This window comes from Onthophagus taurus, chromosome 5 (genome assembly GCF_036711975.1).
Source record: "Onthophagus taurus isolate NC chromosome 5, IU_Otau_3.0, whole genome shotgun sequence".
Taxonomy (NCBI): Eukaryota; Metazoa; Arthropoda; class Insecta; order Coleoptera; family Scarabaeidae; genus Onthophagus; species Onthophagus taurus.
The window spans coordinates 5902590-5929661 of record NC_091970.1 but is presented as its reverse complement, the minus strand read 5'-3'; the positions used below and the strand labels follow the sequence as shown (position 1 = coordinate 5929661).

The following is a 27072-nucleotide window of genomic DNA, read 5'->3' as shown; positions in this document are numbered from 1 at the left end:
GATAATGGACCTTATGTGCCGTATTAATAAGGCGCAGACGCGGAAAAACGCGCCGTTTTGTGTGTGTGATACTTGGCTCGATGGACGCCCCATAAACGGTATACCAAATAAAAACTAAGATATCGGTTGTAAAAAAATAAGGTGATAAGAAATCATGGCGACAATGTTGTTGAGGTTAGAATATGGTTTACCGCCAAAAATCCTTAAAGGAAGCGTCATCGATCGTCTTCTTTTCTATCGTTTTTTTTTTTTGTGATCAAACAAAACAACAACAAAAAACCACTAAAAAAACACACGCAACACACAAATACACATTATTTATTACTGGACATTCGGTGAAAATGGTGTGGTTGGTGGTGCTTACCGTAAAAATTATACGTTGTAACACAGCCTTTTAATAAATCCGATATACGATACGTAACGTTTATTTATTAAATCTTTTTAATAATTATTATTCTTTTTGTTTTTGTAATTTTTTTTTGGTCGATTCGATTTCGCGGTTTTGTACTATGTTGCGATTTTTTTTTAACGGGGATACGGTAAACGGAACGTTAACGAATTGAGATTTATATTACATAATAATTGTTTCGCGCCGACACACGCTCGGCGTATTTTTTTTTAACGAGAAATCAAAAAAATAAAACTTAAAAATTATCGGTGGCCGCTGCACACGATGTGCCACATCATGTTGACGACTGGCGGCCCACCGCACAGAAGTTCGACGATTTTAGTTGCGCGCGCACAACCTATTTTTTATCGCACTTTACGCCATCTCTAAACGACTACGTCAACATCGTCAGCAACTTCATTCTTGTTATAAATTTATCGAAATTAATAGGAAACTTTAAAATTTGTTGCTTTTAAATATTAATTAAAAGTGATTACTTAATCTTAAAGCTTTCACTGTTAGTTCTCCAAGTTTTAATTTCTAAATAAATAATATTGATGTTTTTTTAGCGCCATCTCTCACTAGTAATAATAACTTAACACTTTAATTATTCATTTTATTATTATGCGCATTAAAAATACAAAAGATTTTTTGCATTATTACGAAATAATTTATAAACTTTCTTTTTTTTATTAAAATTATTTGTTTTATTAAGAAATTAAAAATTTCCGTTTCTAATTGATTTTGACAGTTTTTAAGCGCCATCTATAAACAGAAACGATAATTAATTGACTCAAGTGTGACTTAAAAATCGATTTTTCTTTATTACATTTATATGAATGCGTATTTAAAATAATTAAGCTTTATTATAAAATAATTTGAAAGCGTTTATTTATTTTAATAAGAAATTATTCCTTTACAAATTATTTGACAGTCTTTATGCGCCATCTATGAACAGTAACGGTAATCAATAAAACCAAGTGCGATTTATAAATTGATGTTTTCTAATATATTTAATTGAATGCGCATTATAAATACAATTTACAAAATAATTTTAAAGTCCAATTTTAAAAATTATTGGTTTTAATAAATTCCTTTGCGAATTATTTCGACAGTGATCTTCAATTGTTTTTGCACGCCATATTTCAATTAAATTAAGCGTCGGTTATAAATTGTTGTTTTCCGCTTCGTTTTTTTAGTTTTTATTAAAAAAGTGTTTCAACAAGGCTTTAAGTAAGTAAATTTAGTTAACATTTAAGTAGGAATCAATTTTATTTAGCGAAATATAAAATTTATCTATATATTATAACATAACCTCAAAAAAATTATTTATTCGAAAAAAACCATTTCGATTTAAATTTAGATGAGCACATTAAAATATAATAAGAGTTATTACAAAATGAATTAAAAACGCAATTATTAATATTATTTTTGTTTCCAAAAAAAAAATTTTAAGCGCCATCTATGAATAAAAACGGTAATCGATAGAACCAAGTATGATTTATTAATTGTTGTTTTCTAATACATTTAAACGAATGCGCGTTAAAAATGCAATAAGATTCATTACAAAAACGCAATCATTAAAATTGTTTATTTTAATAACTAATTAATTATTACAAATTATTTTGACAGTATTTAAAAGCGATCTTCAATTGTTTTTTGCACGCCATATTTGAATTAAATTAAGCGTCGGTGTTATAAATTGATGTTTTCCAATAATTTTTATAAATATTTCTTTGAAAGATAGCTTTAAGTAAGTGAATTTAGTTAATTTTTAATCGCCTTCAAGTAGAAATGAATTTCAATAAGCAAAATAAAAAAAATATCAATAAATAGCAACATAACTTAAAAAAAATTTTTTTTTAGGAGAAAGATAACTATGGTAATGAAGTATCAAGACTTGCAAGACCTTTGCCGGTGGAATATCTTTTATTGGACGTTCCCGCTTCAACTCCTTTAACCCCAACGTACACGTTCAATACAAACCCGGCGAAACAACCATTTCCTATTGAGAACCGTTTGGTGGATGGTCACATCCAAGATTTTAACGCATTATCTACGTATTTATCTCAATTTGGTCCGGAGGAGTTTGTTGTGGCAATTACGGATTTCCATTTACTCTTATACATAGCAACGATGGATATGCTTCCGATGCGAGAATATATGGGTCCTCTCCTTGAAGCGATACGAACGAAAAACAATGAGGGTGCTTCTGAATGGTCTCGATCTGAACATTGGGCTACCGTTGAGCAGTTGATTGTTGCAAGTTCACCGCCACCATCAAGGTAGGTGACTAATTTTAATTTTTATTGGTCTACTTTATATTGTTTTAGACCTGGAAGTGTCAATGCTGGTAGCGTAACGGCTGGCACTGGATTTTCGGTTGAAAATCAATGGACGTGTTCATTCTGCACATATTTAAACCCAGGGTCGGTTCAATCATGTGAAATTTGTAACCTTCCGAGATCAGGGCAACATTAAGGTTATGTTTGTCAAAAAAAAAAAAAAAAATAATAAAATAAAATGAAACGGATGTTTTTTACTCATCGTCAACAAAAAAAATTAAATGAATAAGATAATTATGCTATTATGAAGTTAGATGATTAATGGTAGAACCTTTAGCTTTGATTTGAGAATGTTGAATTGATTTTTTTTGTATATATTGTGTGATTTTCGTTCAAACGCACTGTTTAAAAAAAAAACAAAAATTTATTTCGTTTTTTTAAAATGTTCTTTTGCTGTGGTGGATTTAATAGGAATTACCTTAATAAATATTTCAAAAAAGATCAATTATAAATTTATTTATATACATATACATAACTAGACTAGATAAGAAAAGTCAAAATATTAATATTTCTTATACTTAGTTAATTAACAAGTTTTTTTTACAATTTTTGTTGATGATTGAGGTAGAAAAATATAAAAATCGATTCTATTTTAAAGTTAATATCACCTATTATCAATGATATCTTTCCGTCTCCACCATGGAATCCCTGGTTCCTCAATTGAATCATTTTGATTCGATCTCCGTACATATTGTGGTTGATTACTATAAAAATAAATAAATTAGATTAATTTAATCAATTATAAATTATTATTACCGATCAATTTCGGACATTAACGGTTGATGTTGTTGATTAATTTGATTTATTTGGTTATGTTGATTAAGTTGTGATTGATTCCAACTTAAAGTTGGAACGTTAAGTGTTTCTAACGGTATAGGAGACCGATTTAATGTAGTTTTTGGGGGATTCTTCCTCCTTTTTGAGCTCCTTTTCGATCGGCATTGAATGCATAACAACAACAAGCAAACCATCGCACATAAAGAACCGATATAAATTAAGACTTGAAGGTTTCTTGCCGCTGATTTTCGTAGAACTGACCCTGCTATGCTTAATGACACTCCTATTAATATTCCCATTACAAAAGCAACCTTAAAATTAACGTTATTAATATTTTATTATTTTTTTATTATTAACTTACTTGCAAAAAATAATAACAAACATTTTCGCATGTTTGACATTTTCCTCCACAAGCATGAATCACCGCGCTGGTTACGCTTGAACATTGCGAACTTTGTGGCCGCTCCGATAAAGTTCTTGCAATAATTGGTTTTGGTAAATTAACGTTAACATCTCTAAAAAGTAACAAAAATAATATAATTATAGTAGACATCGATATAACGGACTCTCTGAAGACAGAGAATCGTTTTATAAACAAGTTGCTTTTCTAATTTGTAAATGATGATCAAAAAAGTTTTAAGCCGAGGTCGCTTGCGGCCGAGGCAGTAGATTAAGTATGCAACATTTAAATTTTTCTGCTTTATCAACGATGAACAAAGAAGTTTGAAGCCGAGGTTGCTTGCAGCCGAGGCAAAAGTTTTGTATTCAACTTTTATTGTTCTTCTGGGTTATAAATGATGACCAGAAAAGTTTAAAGCCGAGGTCGCTTGCGGCCGAGGTAATAGTTTTGTATTCAACTTTTATTGTTTTTCTGGTTTGTAATTGACGACCAGAAAAGTTCAAAGCCGAGGTCGCTTGCGTCCGAGGCATAAAATTAAGTATGCGACATTTAAATTTTTTTGCTTTATCAACGACGAACAAAGAAGTTTGAAGCCGAGGTTGCTTGCAGCCGAGGCAAAAGTTTTGTATTCAACTTTTATTGTTCTTCTGGGTTATAAATGATGACCAGAAAAGTTTAAAGCCGAGGTCGCTTGCGGCCGAGGTAATAGTTTTGTATTCAACTTTTATTGTTTTTCTGGTTTGTAATTGACGACCAGAAAAGTTCAAAGCCGAGGTCGCTTGCGTCCGAGGCATAAAATTAAGTATGCGACATTTAAATTTTTTTGCTTTATCAACGACGAACAAAGAAGTTTGAAGCCGAGGTTGCTTGCAGCCGAGGCAAAAGTTTTGTATTCAACTTTTATTGTTCTTCTGGGTTATAAATGATGACCAGAAAAGTTTAAAGCCGAGGTCGCTTGCGGCCGAGGTAATAGTTTTGTATTCAACTTTTATTGTTTTTCTGGTTTGTAATTGACGACCAGAAAAGTTCAAAGCCGAGGTCGCTTGCGTCCGAGGCATAAAATTAAGTATGCGACATTTAAATTTTTTTGCTTTATCAACGACGAACAAAGAAGTTTGAAGCCGAGGTTGCTTGCAGCCGAGGCAAAAGTTTTGTATTCAACTTTTATTGTGCTTCTGGGTTATAAATGATGACCAGAAAAGTTTAAAGCCGAGGTTGCTTGCTGTATGCAACATTAAAATTTTTCTGTTTTATCAACGACGAACAAAGAAGTTTGAACCCGAGGTCGCTTGCGGCCGAGTCTGATTTGCGATCTGCTGATTGGACGAAAAACAGTTCGTCTAAACAGTTCCCGTGTGGTTATTATAAACATTTCGAAAAAATTTTATTAGAAAGATCGCTTCAGAATAATGTATTCTACAACCGTAAAATGCTCTGATGCGGAAGATACGGGACACGCTGTAGACAACTTGGGGAATACCCCAAGTTTATCTATGAACAGGAAATAGAGCAACTTTAGGAATAACTCGTGTTGGATTCTATCTATGACTGCTAACATTTATATACAGGGTGATTTATTAGCTCACCATCAAACTTTGACATATGATAGCTAATCCAATTACCAAAAAAAAATGTTAATGAACATATGTCCTATTTCGACTATGCAGCGAATTTATTAATAACGTTTATTGGTTATAACGGTTATGTTCATTATCATTTTTTTTGTAATTGGATTAGCTATCATATGTCAAAGTTTGGTGGTGAGCTCTAATAAATCACCCTGTATAAATATATTAAATAGAAAATATTAATAAAATATTTTGGTCGTTCTAACCAGGTCCGTTATATCAATTTGTTATTACAATTTAATTAACTTACCCTCTTTCCACATCATAACAAGTTTCACAAACACTTCCTTGTACCGGATAAAATTTTCTTTGTTCCTTCACCGATGATCCAGCAAAATATCCCCGATCATCCCTCGATCCAAAATAACTATTCGTTTTGCTCCCTTCCGATAAGGTGTTGTTATAAACAGACTGCCTCCTAGAAGCGATTTCTTCGTAATACTGTTGTTGCCCAACTTGGATTCGGCTTGAATCCGAGACATCGGAAAATGTGTACTCGGCCAATCTGGAATCGAAATGATTCGGCGGGGGTATTTCGTATTCGTCCTCTTCAAAGCAACTGATTGTTTCGTCGCTGAAACAACTCTCGATAGGGGTTTCAGGTTCGTTGTATTTCTTATGGATTCGTTGTCGATAATTTGAAGTTTGATAATGACCATTGTTTTTGTGGTGGTGTTTATATGTGTGAGGAATTGGGTAATCAATTGGTATCTAAATATAAAAGTAAATTATTAAACGTAATCGAGATGATGTAAAATAATTACTTGGTATTGAGCAGGATATGTTGAGCTGTGAGGCTGTGATCCGTGAGCTTTACGGGACATAACCAGTCAACATATCTAAACTAGAAAAAAATTTAATTATTGATTTGACATTTATTTGACATATGTCAAAATTATAGCAATTTCGTTGCCATAGCAATTAGAGCCGTCAATTTCTAAATCAAGCTTTAAGCTATAAAAACATTTCGTTTTTTACAACACATAATTAAATTAATTTTATTGCCCCCAATAAATTATCAAGGACATTATTACAGCCAGCAATGAAACTTTTACAATCTAAGCTCATCTTTAAAAGAAAATAAAAAGCTCCTTTTATTAGTATCGCAACAAAATTGTTACATTCAACTCTCTCGACGAAATAAATGACTAAAAGACGATTCTGTTGATTAAAGTAACCACCTGACGTAACGTAACAATAAGAATTAAGAATAAAACTTCATCTAAAAGCAATTAAGGTGTTTTTACTTCCAAGTATTTCAAAGTAGGTAACTCAACTTTTCATTGAAAAGAAGTACGGTTAAGTTAAACACTATTTATCTTGATTTATCCTTCGGAGAACCTCCACAATAACTTGCAATTACAATAATTATATCCGTTGAATAATTTCTTTATTTATAGACTCACTTAAAACGTTATTTTTATTTACCTTAAAACAACGAATTCCATTCACAGTATTCACACCCGGATCGTTTTAAAAATAGTGACGCGAGAAAGAGGTAGATTTAACACTACCAAAATTTACGTCATTGTTTAGCCGCAATTGGTGATGACGTGAAATCAACGCGAAAACTGTCGAAAGAAGAACAAAAAATTGGGCTTTGGTATGCGAAATTTGTGGGAGAAACTTCTTCTTTAGATCGTAGGTGGCCGGAGTGAAACAGTTGACTGAAGCCGGGTGCCTAAGGCCGCTCTGACCAACCTTTTTTCTTTTTTCTTCTTCGTTTTGTAAACCGGGCACCTCAGGTTCATCTTACACGCCAGTGGCGTAACAAGAACTCGTTAACGAGAATGGAAAAAAAATTTTTTTAACAAAAGATTCATTGTGTTTTAAAGTTACCTGGATGTAAAGTAACTATTAAATAAGTGGTAAAATAAGGAGAAACCACGAAACGAGGTTTTAAAATGGAATAAATAATTGAAATGAATTTAATGGGAAGATTTAAGCCCAGAAACAAGTAGAGACTGTTCACTATGGAAAGTAATACGTAGATTAAAACACCATCAATGGAAGTTTTCTGGAAAAAGCTTCTGGAATTGATGAAATTTATCTTTGCTTATTTATTATTAAAAGAATTACCAAAAAAAGGTAATAATTATATTGACGTACTTCTTTAATGCCTACTTGAGACTGAATGCATGTCTCGCAATATCAAGACGACATAGATAATTATTTGCATTTAGTTGATGAGATATAGCCCATTTCCAAATTGTTTGACAGATTACTATTAAAATATCTTAAACCAGCCATCAACATATCAGATTTCCAGTTTAGATCTAGTAATCGCCATCCTACAATATCATTTGCATAGACTGATAACCGTTATTGAGAATGCTTTTGGGCGTTTGATATAGACGTTTGACAGGTTTTCACACCAGGTTGTGTCAGAGATAGCTATTTTAATATCAAACGATCCTGTACTTATGACATTCGCTGATGTCACAGTTATTATGGTAAATGACTCAACTCAAATGAAAACTATGGTAAAACTTCAAGTGGCAGTTAATAAATGGAGATTGGAAAATATAGCTTAACAGCTTGAAACCAGTCCAAGTCAAGTTTGCAACGGATGTAAGAAGTAACCTAGGCCGCTCCAAGTATCAAAACCAGGAGAAACCTGATTTACTTACAAATATTACGACAACCCCAAAGTCTCAAATCCAGAACTTAGATACTTGGATCCTATGTATTAGGATTCACCAAGTTTTGGTATTGTTGTGGTCTTGATGATTGTGATGCTTGTGGCGGCCGACGTCTTCGAAGTCGGCCGAGGTTACTTTTTGTGTCCGAATCAGGCGAAATAGGCGGCTCAATTCACATGCAATACTACTCTATACATTAGGATTCACAAAGTTTTGGTTTCTCGTGGTCTTGTTGTTCATAACACTTGACTAGATAATGTTGACTAGATTTCCAGAATAACAAAGCTTTGTAAATCCTAATACATGGTGTATTGCGTGGGAGTTGAGCTTATCTTGCTTACATCAGACATAAGAAGTAACCTCGGCCGACTTCGAAGACGTCGGCCGCTCGAGTATCAAGACTAGGAGAAACCCAACCCATGATTTTGAAATGACAGATTAGCTAGTACAATCAAGCAGTGCAATAGTGTATTTAGCCAGTGCTATTTCAGACTTTTTATAGGAACACTGCGCTTAATCACACCGGCAACAAAACCATGAAGGCAAAATTGTATGGACAAACTAATTCCACAAAAACACCAGAAATAAACGTTGCACCAAGCAAAAAGTGTACTTTCAAAAGATTAGAACTACAGAAGCAATTAGATGCTGAAAAAGCTTATGAGACAGTCTGACAAGATGACTTCTTGGCAAAGATGGCCGAAGCCTATTTGGAGAGATACCTTGATAAGAACTACGAGTTCCTGTCTGAAGAAGAGGGATTTGAGGGTGACAAATTCATCATGTTTGGTATCATTTTAAAGGATTTTTTATAAAGATTAAAAATATTTCAACATTAAAGTTACCATTTATTAAGTTAACAAAACATACGTCAATATTAATTAAAATTTAAGATGTCTCATTTCAGCTTTTTAAAAATCGATTATTTACTCATTATTAAAAACAAGATTTTTATTTCATCCTCCATTCAGTCATTTTTGATTGATATCTTTTGACATCATTCTTTAATACCAAGATTTAAAAAAAAATCTTATCTTTTAATTCTAAGCATACTTTGTTTACGAGAAAAATCACTTTAAAAAATAGTGTTTGTGCGTGTTACAAATAATGTTATTAAATTTTTTATGTAATGGCAGAAAAAATAAAAAGTTTAATAAAAGTAAGTATAAAAATTGTTAGATGGTATAAAGAAAAGTGGTTCGTTGCACCTGGTAAGGGACGAAAATGGGCGGTGTTAAAGTGGAACGGTAGAAGATGATGGTAGAGCCGCGGCGGCTAAGAAAATTAAGAACCCGCGGCGGTAATTGTTTGTTTACACGGCCGTTTGGCAGGTCGAGCGTTCAGGAACGTCCAGGTCTATTCAGATCGAAAAAGAGATAAATGGCCGGGTCGAGCCTCCATCGGTCCGAAGAACCAACTTAAAAACTCAACAAGAAGAAAGAATGAGATGGGAATACGTCTCGTTAGCAACGCGTTGTTGTTAAACCCAGTGGCGTCGCAGCAAAATTTTAAAAAAATTTTAACTTTCAATTAATTCCCCCAACAATAGAAAATTCGCAACCATTATTTACCATTCATTCGTATTGTTTAAAATTCTTTTTGTTGTACTTTTTATAAAGCTTCGTTTGTAGCGTGAATAATCAGATTACATCACCCAAAGCAGGAAAGCGAAAGCGATCCGGTGAAAAATAGGCAAATTATCCCGTAGCGGTTTAATTTTCCGCTTCGAACACCTTCGAAATTGTTAAATCCAACGCGGGGGATATTATCAACCGCTTGGATCATCAATTGCGGCAGATTGACTCATTGAATTTAATTAGGTGTTAATGTAACCCAATTTATCTTCGACTAACCTTGAATTTTAATCGATAAATCACCGAATTAATCGTTAGATTTTTAATTAAGGTTGTTGTTTAAATCGAAGAACCTGAAGATGATGTGTGTGATGAAATCAGTAATAATATCCTAATTTTAGTTAGTTGCAAAAAACTAAAGTTAATGTGGAATGAAAGAAATGTATATCTAATCTTGAGGTATACGATTATTCTTTCTGCATAGTTTTAAAGGAATTGGAACATGATAAATGTACATTTTTTGAAACGTTTGATAAAAAATATTGCAAATAATTTCTTGGTATAATACGACGGAAATAAAATGCACTTTGCTTTTTCACCTAATTTATTTGCAGATATTTTCGTAAAGCATGACTTTTTCTTCAACTAAAGCTGTTTCTTATCTCAATCGATAGGAAACTTGATTGCACAGCTAGTGTAGTAAGAAAGTTTATTTCATCTAAACCCAAATGTTTCTAGTTCTAGGTCTAGTGTTAGTTCTAGTTTTACACTTGCACTGTTACTATGTAGAACTAACACTATACCTAGAACTAGAATCATTTGGGTTTAGCCGCACGTCTCTAAAGACGGCTAAACCCGAATGATTCTCGTTCTAGGGATAGTGTTAGTTCTAGTTTTACACTTGCACTGTCACTAGAACTAACATTAGACCTAGAAATAGAAACATTCTGGAATAGGACGGCTAAAGTCGAATGATTCAAGTGTTACAAGTTTACAGGTTAAAATTTAAGAACGCTCTTTTTTAACAAAAAAAATATCAAACAATTTGGGAAAAGTTCAATCATCACGTGGTTTAAATTTTTGTAATCAATGTGAAATAACCCAAAAAACAGGTTAAAAATAAAACTTATTAACTTTAGTTATAAAACTTTTGTTATATGATAATATTGATAACTAACTTCAGGTTTAAAATGTCATTGTTTTCATCCATGTTGCGAGTGTAAGTTTAAAATTTGAAAAATTATTAATAAAAAATTAATAAAATGTACAATTCCTGACTCGCTAAAATAATTTATGTATAATTTATATAATTATAGATAATTTATATGTAGATTAAGCTGAATATGAAACTTTTTGAGTAAATAAATTATTTTAGCGAGTCAGAAGTTGCACATTTTATTAATTTTTTATTAATAATTTTTCAAAATTTAAAATGTCAACCTCAATTTGACATATTTGTAATCTTCATTAAAAATCCTTTAAAATGAGTACAAACACGACATATTTATCTTCAATATTAATGAAGTTATAGTCAACTTCCGGTTAAGAATGTCAACGTCAATTTTGACATATTTGTAAGATTTGTACTCGAGATATAAGCAATTTCCGGTTTGAAATGTGTTTGACATATTCTTAATTTTTATAAAGTGTTAAAATTTGTCACAAAAACGGAAATATAATAAAAAATCAAAAATTAGGGTTGGTATTATTGTTTAAAAATTAAATTGCTATCTTCATTGTTGCTAACTTCGGGTTTAATGTTTTTTTATTCAAATGTTTTTGTTTTTTGAGATAAGTGCGTCATCTTTGGACTCATTTTAAAGGCTTTTTAATGAAGATGACAAATATGTCAGAATTGATGTTGACGTTGACTCAACTTGACATATTTGTAATCTTCATTAAAAATCCTTTAAAATGAGTACAAACACGACATATTTATCTTCAATATTAATGAAGTTATAGTCAACTTCCGGTTAAGAATGTCAACGTCAATTTTGACATATTTGTAAGATTTGTACTCGAGATATAAGCAATTTCCGGTTTGAAATGTGTTTGAATATTCTTAATTTTTATAAAATGTGTTAAAATTTGTCACAAAAACGGAAATATAATAAAAAATCAAAAATTAAGGTTGGTATTATTGTTTAAAAATTAAATTGCTATCTTCATTGTTGCTAACTTCGGGTTTAATGTTTTTTTATTCAAATTTTTTTGTTTTTTGAGATAAGTGCGTCATCTTTGGACTCATTTTAAAGGCTTTTTAATGAAGATGACAAATATGTCAGAATTGATGTTGACGTTGACTCAACTTGACATATTTGTAATCTTCATTAAAAATCCTTTAAAATGAGTACAAACACGACATATTTATCTTCAATATTAATGAAGTTATAGTCAACTTCCGGTTAAGAATGTCAACGTCAATTTTGACATATTTGTAAGATTTGTCCTCGAGATATAAGCAATTTCCGGTTTGAAATGTGTTTGACATATTCTTAATTTTTATAAAATGTGTTAAAATTTGTCACAAAAACGGAAATATAATAAAAAATCAAAAATTAAGGTTGGTATTATTGTTTAAAAATTAAATTGCTATCTTCATTGTTGCTAACTTCGGGTTTAATGTTTTTTTATTCAATTTTTTTTTGTTTTTTGAGATAAGTGCGTCATCTTTGGACTCATTTTAAAGGCTTTTTAATGAAGATGACAAATATGTCAGAATTGACGTTGACGTTTCAAACCGGAAGTGATTCTATTTCCATCAATTTTAAAGGTAAATATGTCGAGTTTGGACTCATTTTAAAGGATTTTTTATGAAGTTGACAAATACGTCAAAATTAAAAGTTCGAACTGTTTGGTTTTTTTGGGATGAATGCGTCAAGTTTGGATCACTTTAAAGCTTATTTTATGACGATTACGAATATAACAATAAAATTATAGTTGACATTGGCAACTGAAAGTTTTTTTCACGACTAAACGCGAATGTTTCTTGTTTTCATTCTAGTTTTAGTTCAATAAACATATACAAGTAATATCTTATGCTAACTACCGCTACTCACCACTGTCACTAGATCTAACATTAGACCTAGAACTAGAATCATTCGGATTTAGCCGTCTTGAGAGACGTGCGGCTAAACACAAATGATTCTAGTTCTAGGTATAGTGTTAGTTCTACATAGTAACAGTGCAAGTGTAAAACTAGAACTAACACTAGACCTAGAACTTTCGGGTTAATCGATTCTTAGACGATTAGTTTTATCCGTTAAAACAAATAGTATTTTACATTTTTACCTACCAGACAGCAAGAAAATCTCTAAAAACGATAAAATGTCGCTTAGTCAAGTGATGTATAACGCGGTCCAATTAATCTAAATATTAATTTTTTTTTAATTTTAGATCTTATCTTTCTAACTTCATGTAACCAACTTAAAATGTTTTATCATTTTGTTGTATCTACATTGTTTGTTGAGATAAATTCGTCGTGGTCAGATTCATGTAAAAGATTTTTTATAAAGATATAAAAACATACTTTAATATATTAAAAGAAATACTACCAATAAAATTTAAAGACCTCTTTCTTTTCTCTATCTTACAAACGAACAATTAACGCGAAACGGACAATTAACTTAAGTGTTTCGTGCAAAACTAATTGCGTTCATAATTGCGACACGTTGATCGTTTTAAAATCGGCGTTAATTAAAAATTTTTTTGAAACATATTCACAATAATATCTACATTTATATAATAAGTTTTTAAATTGATATATTAATTTAAAAAATAATCTTTGTTGCTTTGATGATTTGTTCGTATGAATTGGTCGTTTAGCACCTGTACGTGGAAATTTGAGGGGGGCCCCCTTCCATATAAGTACTGAGAAATCCATCGAGCAAAACAACCAGGACGACGAGCGTGAAGCAAAACCGGGCAGTTATACGAACGTAATCAACAACGTTTGCATTGTGTGTGGATGATTTAAGTGAACGGATTGAGAAATTGAAGAGGTTGAAGACGATTCGTTTCGGTTTAATTTCGGATTCGTTTTTGTGGACCAATGGAGTCAACTCTTTTTTTATGAGTCATTAAATTCTATTATAACTCAACATTTTAAAAAGAAATTGTAAGTAATTTTTTAACTCTCAATTGTTATTTAAATATTGCATAAACATTGACATTTATTTATTTCAAAATAGAAAAAAACATTAAAGTATTTGTTTAACTTAACATGCAAATGCAAAAAGTGCAAGTTAAACAATTTCTTTTTCTTGAAATGACATTGAGGCTAAATTAACAAGTTCTATTTGTATACAATGTACACATTTTACCAAGAACCTTCTTCAATTTTTATTCGAGTTATAAAGTCTCTTTCAAGGTTTTTAATCGATAATTAATTAAATTATTCCACAATATATATTTTTTTAATGGTTTTATTAGAGCCGCACGTCTCTAAAGACGGCTAAACCCGAATGATTCTCGTTCTGGGTATAGTGTTAGTACTAGTTTTACACTTGCACTGTCACTAGAACTAACATTAGACCTAGAACTAGAAACATTCGGGTTTAGCCGCACGTCTCTAAAGACGGCTAAACCCGAATGATTCTAGTTCTTGGTCTAGTGTTAGTTCTACTTTTAGTTCAATAAAAATATACAACAATCTAGCGCTGCATAACAATTAAAACTAGAACTAACACTAGACCTAGAACTAGAATCATTTGGATTTAGCCACACGTCTTTAAAGACGGCATAACTTCAGTTATAAAACTTTTATTATATGATAACTAACTTCAGGTTTAAAATGTCAACCTCAATTTTGACATATTTGTAATCTTCATTAAAAATCCTTTAAAATGAGTACAAACATGATACGATTAATTTCAATATTACTCGAGATATAAGCAACTTCCGGTTTGAAATGTCAATGTCATTTTGACATATACTTAATTTTTATAAAATGTGTTAAAATTTGTCACAAAAACGGAAATATAATAAAAAAATCAAAAATTAAGGTTGGTATTAATATTTAAAAATTAAATTGCTATCTTTATTGTTGCTAACTTCGGGTTTAATGTTTTTTATTCTAACTTTTTTGTTTTTTGAGATAAGTGCATCATCTTTGGACTCAATTTAAAGCTTATTTTATGAAGATTACGAATATAATAATAAAATTAAAGTTGACATTGGCAACTGAAAATTTTTTTCACGACTAAACCCAAATGTTTCTAGTTTTAGTTCAATAAAAATAGACAACATAGTAATATCTTATGCTAACTAGCGCTACCTACCACTGCCTTTAAAACTAACACTATATCTAGAACTAGAATCATTTGGGTTTAGCCGCACGTCTCTAAAGACGGCTAAACCCGAATGATTCTAGTTCTTGGTCTAGTGTTAGTTCTACTTTTAGTTCAATAAAAATATACAACAATCTAGCGCTGCATAACAATTAAAACTAGAATCATTTGGGTTTAGCCGCACGTGTTAGTTCTAGTTTTACACTGTCACTAGAACTAACATTAGACCTAGAACTACAAACATTCGGGTTTAGCCGTGCGTCTCATAAGACGGCTAAAGCCGAATGATTCTAGTTTTTGGTCTAATGTTAGTTCTACTTTTAGTTCAAAAAATATACAACAATCTAGCACTGCATAGCAATTAAAACTAGAACTAACACTAGACCTAGAACTAGAAAGTTTCCGGCTAAAGTGCTACGGGCTCTAGTGTTAGTTCTAGTTTTACACTAGCACTGTTACTATGTAGAACTAACACTATATCTAGAACTAGAATCATTTGGATTTAGCCGCACGTCTTTAAAGACGGCATAACTTCAGTTATAAAACTTTTATTATATGATAACATTGATAACTAACTTCAGGTTTAAAATGTCAACCTCAATTTTGACATATTTGTAATCTTCATTAAAAATCCTTTAAAATGAGTACAAACATGATACGATTAATTTCAATATTACTCGAGATATAAGCAACTTCCGGTTTGAAATGTCAATGTCATTTTGACATATACTTAATTTTTATAAAATGTGTTAAAATTTGTCACAAAAACGGAAATATAATAAAAAAAATCAAAAATTAAGGTTGGTATTAATATTTAAAAATTAAATTGCTATCTTTATTGTTGCTAACTTCGGGTTTAATGTTTTTTATTCTAACTTTTTTGTTTTTTGAGATAAGATGACAAATATGTCAAAATTGACGTTGACGTTTCAAACCGGAAGTGATTATATTTCCATTAATATTAAAGGTAAATATGTCGACTCATTTTAAAAGATTTTTTTATGAAGTTGACAAATGTCAAAATTAAAAGTTGAAAGTTCGAACTTTTTGGTTTTTTGAGATAAATGCGTCAAGTTTGGACTCACTTTAAAGCTTATTTTATGAAGATTACGAATATAATAATAAAATTAAAGTTGAGATTGGCCACTGAAAGTTTTTTTCACGACTAAACCCAAATGTTTCTAGTTTTAGTTCAGTAAAAACACAACAATCTAGCGGTGCATAACAATTAAAACTAGAACTAACACTAGACCTAGAAAGTTGTATTTGACGTTTCGGATGCCATGTTGCAACCTTCTTCAAAAACACTTCAATTCGAACTTATTTTGATTCTTTAAATCATTCTTTTGATATCTTTCGACATTAAAATTCAAGTTTTAGGAATTGGAGTGAATTTCAATCATTAAAGTTCTTTTGTTGGATTCAAAAGTATGGATTTGCAGAATTTTCAATAAAGTTTTTTTGAAATATAATTTAAAACATTAAAATCAAAATTAATATTTACTTCAAGTTTTGGAAATTTCCAATAAACATTAAGGTTTTGGAAAAGTTTGATGTATTATGTTTAACTTTAATGAAGTTTTTTTGATACTAAACGTTTCAGTTATAATTTCTGATTTTGATTCTTTCCTCAATTTTGTTAGGTTTCGATGAAATTTTTTGAGCCAATATTAAAGTGTCAGATCAAAATTGAAGTTTTAGGAAAAAGCCAACTATAAATTGAGGTTTTGGAGAAGTTTAGAACATATCCCTAAAATAGTCTAAATGGTTACATACCAGAGCTTTCAATACGAAAGAACACTAAAGTATTAATAATTTTGTAAAGATATTTAATATCGCATTATGAGTTGTTTTTCTCACACATCAATTTCATGCGATTACAACAAATTACACCGTTTGAAACGAGTGTGTGTATGTGTAGAGATTTAATTCGTTCAACCTTGTATTTTCTTTGAGAGTTCCTTAAACTTGAAGTCTTTTCCATAGATAATTATATTAAAAAATCAATGTACTAAGTAAGTAGCAATGAAAGTCCTTGATATAAAAGTTGATTACAACGATAGAAATAAACTAATTACGACGGTATTTTTGTAATTTAAAATTTCTAAACAAGATCGTTTCCATTAAATTTTCATTTGAGTGAATCACTCAGTTTTATTAGCGATATCGTGCGAAATATGTGTGTTTATAGGTACAATTCTCGGCTTTCTCTCTTTTTGTTGCGTGAATATTCCATTTCGTTGCGCAATAAAAAAGATGATGATGATGGAACATGCAACAATTCACAAATAAAACAGTAAATGCGACATCAATTATACAAAGTTGTTTTGCGTAATTGTCCCCGATAAATTTTGCATAATTTCTAAATAGATAATAGATACCGCATCATCAGGTGCAACTATGAGCACGCGGATTAATATTTTTTTTATAAAATTAACCTTTGACACTTAACACCGTGCAAGTATTTTGCTTGGTGATAAATTAAAGAGTTTCTCTTTAAGTATTACATCAATTGATATTGAATATCGCGTTAAAAGAAAATAAAGGTCAAAAGCCTTGAAATAAAGTGAACCCAATAAGAAAATTGCGTAACCTTCGCGTGGCCAAAACTAGTTTAAAAGTGACAGTCGAAAAAGAATTTTTTTTTTCCTAATAATTTTTCAAGAACTGATTTCGTTATATCATTCAGTACGTTGTCGACGCTTATGCAAGAGAGATTCATAAAAGACAACGGATACCAACAAATGAAAAGGTGAGTCAGTTAAAACAGCTTTTTGCTCAATAGGTCATACTCAATATGTTATTATGTGACGATTCTTAATGATATACAGAGTTTAATCATAAAAATTAAATACAGTAAAACCTTGATATCACGGACTTTGGATATAATGAAATAAAATGTTGTGTATTTATATTGAACTACAAAAAAATTAGAATTAGAAACATTCAGGTTTAGCCACTATTAAAGACATATCGAATGTTTCTAGTTCTAGGTCTAGTGTTAATTCTAGTTTTACACTAGCACTGTTACTATGTAGAACTTAAAACTATACCTAGAACTAGAATCATTTGGGTTTAGCCGCATGTCTCTAAAGACGACTAAACCCGAATGATTCTCGTTCTAAGTATAGTGTTAGTTCTAGTTTTACACTGTCACTAGAACTAACATTAGACCTAGAACTAGAAACATTCGGGTTTAGCCGTGCGTCTCATAAGACGGCAAAAAATATACAACAATTTAGCACTGCATAACAATTAAAACTAGAACTAACACTAGACCTAGAACTAGAAAGTTTCTATTCGAACTATTTGTTTTAACGGATAAAACTAATCGTCTAAGAACCGATTAACCCGAAAGTTCTAGGTCTAGTGTTAGTTCTAGTTTTGCACTAGCACTATCCTTGGAACTAACATAAGACCTAGAACTAGAATCACGCGGATTTAGCCGTCTTGAGAGACGTGGGACTAAATCCGAATGTTTCTAGTTCTCGGTCTAGTGTTAGTTCTAGTGACAGTGGTAAGTAGCGCTAGTTAGCATAAGATATTACTATATTGTATATGTTTATTGAACTCAAACTAGAATGAAAACAAGAAACATTCGGGTTTAGTCGTGAAAAAAGCTTTCAGTTGCCAATGTCAACTTTAATTTTATTGTTATATTCGTAATCTTCATAAAATAAGCTTTAAAGTGATCCAAACTTGACGCATTCATCCCAAAAAAACCAAACAGTTCGAACTTTTAATTTTGACGTATTTGTCAACTTCATAAAAAATCCTTTAAAATGAGTCCAAACTCGACATATTTACCTTTAATATTGATGGAAATAGAATCACTTCCGGTTTGAAACGTCAACGTCAATTCTGACATATTTGTCATCTTCATTAAAAAGCCTTTAAAATGAGTCCAAAGATGACGCACTTATCTCAAAATACAAAAAAATTTGAATAAAAAAACATTAAACCCGAAGTTAGCAACAATGAAGATAGCAATTTAACTTTTAAACAATAATACCAACCTTAATTTTTGATTTTTTATTATATTTCCGTTTTTGTGACAAATTTTAACACATTTTATAAAAATTAAGAATATGTCAAACACATTTCAAACTGGAAATTGCTTATATCTCGAGTACAAATCTTACAAATATGTCAAAATTGACGTTGACATTCTTAACCGGAAGTTGACTATAACTTCATTAATATTGAAGATAAATATGTCGTGTTTGTACTCATTTTAAAGGATTTTTAATGAAGATTACAAATATGTCAAATTGAGTCAACGTCAACGTCAATTCTGACATATTTGTCATCTTCATTAAAAAGCCTTTAAAATGAGTCCAAAGATGACGCACTTATCTCAAAAAACAAAAAAATTTGAATAATAAAAACATTAAACCCGAAGTTAGCAACAATGAAGATAGCAATTTAATTTTTAAACAATAATACCAACCTTAATTTTTGATTTTTTATTATATTTCCGTTTTTGTGACAAATTTTAACACATTTTATAAAAATTAAGAATATGTCAAACACATTTCAAACCGGAAATTGCTTATATCTCGAGTACAAATCTTACAAATATGTCAAAATTGACGTTGACATTCTTAACCGGAAGTTGACTATAACTTCATTAATATTGAAGATAAATATGTCGTGTTTGTACTCATTTTAAAGGATATTTAATGAAGATTACAAATATGTTAAATTGAGTCAACGTCAACGTCAATTCTGACATATTTGTCATCTTCATTAAAAAGCCTTTAAAATGAGTCCAATGATGACGCACTTATCTCAAAAAACAAAAAAAATTGAATAAAAAAACATTAAACCCGAAGTTAGCAACAATGAAGATAGCAATTTAATTTTTAAACAATAATACCAACCTTAATTTTTGATTTTTTATTATATTTCCGTTTTTGTGACAAATTTTAACACATTTTATTATAAAAATTAAGAATATGTCAAACACATTTCAAACCGGAAATTGCTTATATCTCGAGTACAAATCTTACAAATATGTCAAAATTGACGTTGACATTCTTAACCGGAAGTTGACTATAACTTCATTAATATTGAAGATAAATATGTCGTGTTTGTACTCATTTTAAAGGATTTTTAATGAAGATTACAAATATGTCAAATTGAGGTTGACATTTTAAATTTTGAAAAATTATTAATAAAAAATTAATAAAATGTGCAACTTCTGACTCGCTAAAATAATTTATTTACTCAAAAAGTTTCATATTCAGCTTAATCTACATATAAATTATCTATAATTATATAAATTATACATAAATTATTTTAGCGAGTCAGGAATTGTACATTTTATTAATTTTTTATTAATAATTTTTCAAATTTTAAACTTACACTCGCAACATGGATGAAAACAATGACATTTTAAACCTGAAGTTAGTTATCAATATTATCATATAACAAAAGTTTTATAACTAAAGTTAATAAGTTTTATTTTTAACCTGTTTTTTGGGTTATTTCACATTGATTATAAAAATTTAAACCACGTGATGATTCTCGAATTTTTCCCAAGTTGCTTGATATTTTTTTTGTTAAAAAAGAGCGTTCTTAAATTTTAACCTGTAAACTTGTAACACTTGAATCATTCGACTTTAGCCGTCCTATGAGACGCACGGCTAAACCCGAATGTTTCTAGTTCTAGGTCTAGTGTTAGTTCTAGTTTTACACTAGCACTGTTACTATGTAGAACTTAACACTATACCTAGAACTAGAATCACTTGGCTTTAGCCGCACGTCTCTAAAAACGGCTAAATCCAAATGTTTTTATTTAATTTTTCTTTTTGCGTTGTAGCTAAATAACAATCGATGGAAAAATTCACATATCACTTTCACACTTTATGAGCAGATTCTACATTAAATGGGGAATCTTTTGATACCAAACTCTAGTCGTAGGTAGATTTAGTTCACAACGATATGTCTACTCAAACATAAATTATTCATTAACTAGCAGTCTTATACAAAAGAAAATCTAGCAAAAAAACTAGCGAAGATAATGAAATGTTTGATAAAATAGATTTTGGCCAGCAAAACAGCGTTTCACCCCACTGTGAGGCTAGTTTAAGTTGTTATTGAACGTTAGAACGTGGTATATTTTTATTGAACTACAATTAAAGGAAACTTTATTTTAAGTTCTGGCTGCCTCGGACTGGTTCGGTTTCTAAATAATATGTTATTATTGAAAACCAAGAACTTATATCGAGATTTTACTGTACTTAAACAAAAAAATTATTTAACCTAAATAAAATCTGAGATAAGTTATAAATAAACATCGAATCCCTATCATCAAAAGAGAATATTCTCACATCAGTGGATTTCATTCATAGAATGTGACGTAACTGGATGAAGCGAGTATTGATTTTATAATTCAACTCGGTGCGGTTCTTTCATTCCTAAATATTAACTCCCCCAAAACAGTCGTTGAATACAATTCGAGAACAAAAACACGTTTTAATTAAAACAAAATTTGTTTGAAGGAAAACCTTAATCTCGAAATAAACAGTAATAAAATGAGTTATCGCGTTTTGTTTATCAAAACTGCAAGTTGCGGTTAAATTATAATAATTATTAGTTGAAACAGAAAATGAAATGTTTTAGGTAAGTTTTTGAGTAATTAATTTTTTATTTTCAAAATTTTATTTAGTTAGTTAAGAAGTGTGTTAGTTAATGACGGGTATTTTGTTGCAGATGGGTCCATAATGCAGATGTTAAAACGACTTGCCTTAATCCTATCAGTATTTGTAATAACTGCCATGATTTTCGATTTTAATTGGGGCGAACGAAATTTAACCAATGAGGAAGAACGCTTATTTTATGGAACTGACAATGTCCTAATACCTTATTCGTTACAAATTGATTCTAATTGGAGGCAAGTTCCACATGAAATCGTAAGTTAAAAGTGTTTCAAAATACTAGTTTCGGAGCCTATTCTTTCATCATCAGTAATCTCCTAAACTATATTGTTACTTTTTAGTTATTCCATGCTTGTTACAATTCCAAATTTGTAATAAGTTTAATACCACTATTTTCATTATCACCATAATCAGAGTCACTTTGTATCTATACAAGTCCTTTATAGTGTTAGCGCTAAAAAGATGAAGTGTAGAAAAGACAAACAAAAGTTTCTTGCAAAATCGGAGGAACGCCTTTCTGCTCGAATAATGCGGATTTCGTTGCGACCTTCAGCTTGCTATTCTGCTTATTGACTAATTTGTACTACCATCACATCCATGATCTTCAAAATTAGTTTGAATTCGTTATTACAGTGTTGCAACGTTCGAGCACCTTATTACCAGATAAGTCTTGATGAATGGGCTTTAATTTCTCTAAAACATGTAAATTCAGCAACAGAAAAACTGTTAGATGTGTGTGGGCGGCTTACACTAACTGTTCAGTCCCCCTTATTGTTTTGATATTATGGCTTGTCATCTGTGGAATCCCTATGTCTACGGCACACTTAACTTTTGCAGTGTCATTTGGAATCCTCAGTATCTCTCGTATAAATCTAGAATTGAACGTATTCAATCTAAATTCCTCAAATACCTTTGCTTTAAATTTTCCGTTCAATACATTGATTATGGACCAATTTGCACTTCTTTTCATATGTTAACCCTCAACCAGCGTCGCGTCGCTTTTGTGGGATATTTTATATTTTTACAAACTTATGAACAACAAGTGTGATTCTCCAATGCTTGTTGGTTCTAAATGTGTTCATGTTCCTCCGAGACTACTTCGCTTTGACTTTCTATTTATGACACCTACTCTTAGAACAAATGCCTGTCAAAACTCTCCTTTATTGAGAATGGCAAGATCAGCAAATCGTCTTAACATAGATCTATTTCAACATTCTTTCTATGCATTTAAAAAACTGCTCTTTGCTACAGTTGGTATGTTGTCTCGAGCTAATAATTCATTATTATTATTGTGAACTGTCATTTTATTTGTATACAATTGGTTGTATGTGGTACAGTGTTATTGGGTTCGACCTATTTCTATAACTACATGAGATAAATAAATAAATTAACCAGAGCCCACACTGTTTTCACAGCCAGCAGCGCCTGGAGAGCGGCTTGATTGCCTGAGAGAAACCGTAATGCCATATTCTTCAACTCTCTCTCAAGAAGGATTTTAGCACCCATATCAATAGCAAATACTCCCGCCTGGAATACAGTATAGTACGTACCCATACTGTAAGCTTGCTTAATCCGAAGCCCCGACCTCTTCTGCAAAATAAACATGCAAATATCTACCTGAACCAGGTAGTACAATGGTATCGAGACTATCGAGCATTAATCACTGGTAGTGATCCCGTCAAATCTGATGACATTGATAGTACAATATCAAATAGGCCAAGCAGACACATGCATTGCTAGAGTTGGCTTTGTGCTTATCGCACAAGAGATTGCCAATCCAGTTACTCGTTGAATTCGTGAAAGTTTACTGATAACTGAAGTGTGTCGGGCTTCCCTATACTATTCTGCCGCTCCGTATGTGATCATAAATCTAACCATAGTCACATAGACCCAGTACAATATTCAGGGGTAAGACCCCAATTTTTTCCACAAAGACTACGAAAGACAAACCTCCCGAGAGGGATTTACTCCTAGATATTTGAAATTATTTTTAATTTAACAATGTTATTTTACAAAACATAAATATAACCTAATTATTAATTAACCTTTATCTTTTGTTACATATCAAGAAGCAACATTTATCAAAACTAGGAAAAATTTTATTCTTCGAAGAAACTCCACCAACAAACCCAAACTTAGATAAACAATACACAATTTTAGTATGGAAATATGGCCCAACCATCGAAAAGCGCCACATTTATCACTACACAAACACAAAACACGATCCATTTAGGGAATGCAGCGTAAAAAACTGCAAGTTAACTTACAACGAAAAAGATTTAGACATTTCCGATTTAGTAATTATTCATTTGCACCGAACGAAAGACGTCCAAGATCTTCCCCCGTTAACCAAAAGACCGCGATGGCAAAGATGGGCTTTTTTAACCGATGAGAGTCCTTACCATACATTCCTAAGTTCCCACACGAAATTGAAAGACTATAATGGGGTATTTAATTGGTCGATGACTTATCGGATGAATGCGGATATTCCTGTACCTTACGGAAGGACAACTTTGCGTAAAGACAGTAATAAAATTGATTTGGCCAGTCATTTTATGGAGTGGAGACGAAAAAAACGAAGCGATGTTTTAATAAGCGTTATGGGATCAAATTGTGGCTCGAAAAATCATCGATGGCAATATGTAAAGGCTTTACAAAATTATATTGATGTTGATACTTATGGGGGATGTGGAACGTTAAAATGCCCCGGCCATTTCGGAACCGATTGCCATAAATTGGATAATTACATGTTTTATTTGTCCTTTGAAAATTCAAATTGTGATGAGTATATAACAGAAAAGCTTTGGTGGAACGCTTATCATAAAAAATCGATTCCGATTGTAATGGGGGCCAATAAACGAAGTTATAGCACCTTACTCCCACCTGGTTCTTACATCAACACCGAAAATTTTGCAAGCCCCCAAGCTTTAGCCGATTACATCAAGTACTTAAACCACACCACTGAAGATCTCTTTAAATATTTTTCTTGGTTGAAAGATTTTGAAATACACAACGAGCACGGTTACTTTCAAAGCAATTCGTTTCATTATTGCCGAGCTTGCGAAGCTCTTAATTACAATGATAAATCCGAAAAAGTTTATAATAATTTGGAGGAATATTGGAGTGTTGAAAATGATTGTCATTCGAGTTGGGACGATAAGGAACTCGATTAGTTTATAAAATAAATGTTATTTATTTTTTATTAAAGCTTTTTCAATTTTAACCCTTTCCCCAAAATTAGGTTAGAAAATAATAAAAATCAACTTACCACGGAAAATAAAAAGGAAACTGATGAAAACACGTTTTTTAAACGATTAATTAAGTTATTTACGTAAATAAAACGTTCTTATTGTTGATAACAAACACAAATAAAACTAAAAAGAAAATAAAAACAAACGAAAAACGCAACTTCAGTTGTAACTAAATCGAGAAAACTTTAAAAATCAAAAAATCCCTAAATGTCAAAAAATCCCTAAATTAATTTAAATATTAATTTGATTAATATTTGCAATAATAAATAATGTATTATAAATACTTATTAATTAAAAATTTTAAAGACTTTTTTTTAATTTAACCTCTTCTCCAAATTAGGTTAGAAAATGATAAAAATGAACTTACCACGGAAAATAAAAAGGAATCTTGATAAATTGCCATAAAATGATGAAATCACGATCTAAACACACTTTTTAAACGATTAATTAAGTTATTTACGTAAATAAAACGTTCTTATTGTTGATAACAAACGCAAATAAAACTAAAAAGAAAATAAAAACAAACGAAAAATGCAACTTCAGTTGTAACTAAATCGAGAAAACTTTAAAAATCAAAAAATCCCTAAATTAATTTAAATATTAATTTGATTAATATTTGCAATAATAAATTATGTATTATAAACACTTATTAATTAAAAAATTGAAACATTTTTTTTTAATTTAACCTCTTCCCCAAATTAGGTTAGAAAATAATAAAAATGAACTTACCACGGAAAATAAAAAGGAATCTTGATAAATTGCCATAAAATAATGAAATCACGATCTAAACACACTTTTTAAACGATTAACTAAGTTTTTTACGTGAATAAAACGTTCTTATTGTTGATAACAAACACAAACTAAACTAAAACGAAAATAAAAACAAACGAAAAACGCTACATTACTTGATTTTTGATCAAAAAAACCTTAAAAACCAAAAAATCACTACAAATCAAAAAAATTATTTAATTAGTATTTTTAATAATAAATAATTTATTATAAACACTCGTTAATAAAAAATTTAATTTGTTTTTAACCAAAATCATTAAAAATAAGTTTTAGTGACGTTTAATTAATTTTGCTTTTTTGAGGTTAAGTTAAAGACGCTGTTAACTGTCAACGCAACATTTCCAAATAAATCGTTTAAAAATGACTAAAAAACGTAAATTATCAACATCCTTCGGTAGCCCCGTTAAAGTGGAAGTAAAAGAAGAAAATATCTTGGGAGATGAGTATTTGGTGGCGAAAGGAAGGTTGAAGGGAATGCTTCGAGAACTCACCGAGTTGAGTGATTCCGATACTGATTCTTCCGAGGATAGTAGGAGTTATAGATCAAGAAAATTGTAATTTATTAATTATTTAGAATATTATTTATTAATTTATTTATTTGTAGTGATCGGAAGAAAAAAAGTGATAAAACCCCAACGGTTTTTCATCACACTTATGTTATGAAACTGTTTGATCGGAGCGTTGATTTGGCTCGATTTCAAGAAGACACCCCTTTATACCCGATTTGTAGGGCTTGGATGGCTAATCAACCAAAAAATCCCCAATTAGTTATCAAGTAAATTACTTAATATCTTTTTAATTGTAATAATTCATTACATAATTATAATTTTAGAAGACGTAATTCAAGCCCAGAACCAGACAATTCTTATTGGATGAACAATAACATTACGGACGTAACAAGATTACCACATCCCTCTAAACCGTTTATTACAAGAATTCCATCTCCCGATCCAGAGTATCAACAAAATAAAGAAACAATTAATTTGAATTATGTGAGAATTACTACAAAGGGTTTTTTTAAATTTTAATTGATGTGTTTTAGGAGGAATCTCCACCGGTTGCTAAAGATGTTTTAATAAGGAATCATTTGCAACGTTGGGTAAACATTAAGAAAAAATGGATTAAAACGGCAATTGAAAATGAGGATAGATATACTGTTAGTAAACAAATTTTGCAAAGGATTTATAATAAAGCTCAAGAAGGGGAATAAAGTTTAAAAAGTTTTCATAATTGTGAAGTGACATAACCTAACTTGTCACTTTTCTTTTAAAAATACTTATTGAAGCCTTTTATTTTCAATCATTTAATAAATCTTTTTGAAATTTAAA

At 30.7% G+C, this 27072-nt stretch overlaps 5 protein-coding genes across 10 annotated transcripts in view; 3 read left to right on the top strand and 2 right to left on the bottom strand.

Moving 5' to 3' along the window:
- The window catches only part of LOC111426174 (uncharacterized), a 6040-nt gene extending 5338 nt beyond the window's left edge, over positions 1 to 702 (bottom strand). The window contains exon 1 of the mRNA XM_023060568.2: positions 365 to 702. The gene's annotated coding sequence lies outside the window, so the exon portion shown is untranslated. The remainder of the gene's footprint in view (positions 1 to 364) is intronic.
- Positions 1 to 3335, top strand: part of LOC111426173 (nuclear protein localization 4) — a 15776-nt gene extending 12441 nt beyond the window's left edge. For both annotated transcript variants that reach the window (XM_023060567.2, XM_023060566.2), the window contains exons 7-8: positions 2255 to 2673; positions 2722 to 3335. In XM_023060567.2, the coding sequence (XP_022916335.1) occupies positions 2255 to 2673; positions 2722 to 2869 (567 nt within the window). In that variant the 3' untranslated portion in view covers positions 2870 to 3335. The remainder of the gene's footprint in view (positions 1 to 2254; positions 2674 to 2721) is intronic.
- Positions 3173 to 25424, bottom strand: LOC111426176 (uncharacterized). Of its 3 annotated transcripts, none has more exons than XM_071195642.1 (6): positions 25323 to 25424; positions 6303 to 6382; positions 5789 to 6249; positions 3872 to 4025; positions 3490 to 3821; positions 3173 to 3437 (listed from the first exon to the last, which is right to left on the bottom strand). In XM_071195642.1, exons 2-6 carry the CDS (start codon positions 6360 to 6362, stop codon positions 3338 to 3340), a joined length of 1107 nt encoding a protein of 368 aa, XP_071051743.1. In that variant the 5' UTR covers positions 6363 to 6382; positions 25323 to 25424; the 3' UTR covers positions 3173 to 3337. The 3 variants fall into 3 exon arrangements, with proteins under 3 accessions (XP_071051743.1, XP_022916341.2, XP_071051742.1); XM_023060573.2 differs by lacking the exon at positions 25323 to 25424 and adding an exon at positions 24973 to 25136; XM_071195641.1 differs by lacking the exon at positions 25323 to 25424 and adding an exon at positions 6967 to 7280.
- LOC111426175 (glycoprotein 3-alpha-L-fucosyltransferase A-like) lies at positions 13779 to 24911 on the top strand. Of its 3 annotated transcripts, none has more exons than XM_023060569.2 (3): positions 13779 to 13871; positions 21760 to 21959; positions 23774 to 24911. In XM_023060569.2, the coding sequence occupies exons 2-3, from the start codon at positions 21771 to 21773 to the stop codon at positions 24875 to 24877; spliced, it is 1293 nt and encodes a 430-aa protein (XP_022916337.2). In that variant the 5' UTR covers positions 13779 to 13871; positions 21760 to 21770; the 3' UTR covers positions 24878 to 24911. The 3 variants fall into 3 exon arrangements, with proteins under 3 accessions (XP_022916337.2, XP_071051741.1, XP_022916339.2); XM_071195640.1 differs by lacking the exon at positions 13779 to 13871 and adding an exon at positions 17747 to 17794; XM_023060571.2 differs by lacking the exon at positions 13779 to 13871 and adding an exon at positions 21285 to 21669.
- Positions 13800 to 27072, top strand: LOC111426177 (Myb-interacting protein 40). Its single transcript, XM_023060574.2, has 5 exons — positions 13800 to 13871; positions 26047 to 26298; positions 26349 to 26519; positions 26577 to 26736; positions 26787 to 27072. The coding sequence occupies exons 2-5, from the start codon at positions 26105 to 26107 to the stop codon at positions 26952 to 26954; spliced, it is 693 nt and encodes a 230-aa protein (XP_022916342.1). The 5' UTR covers positions 13800 to 13871; positions 26047 to 26104; the 3' UTR covers positions 26955 to 27072.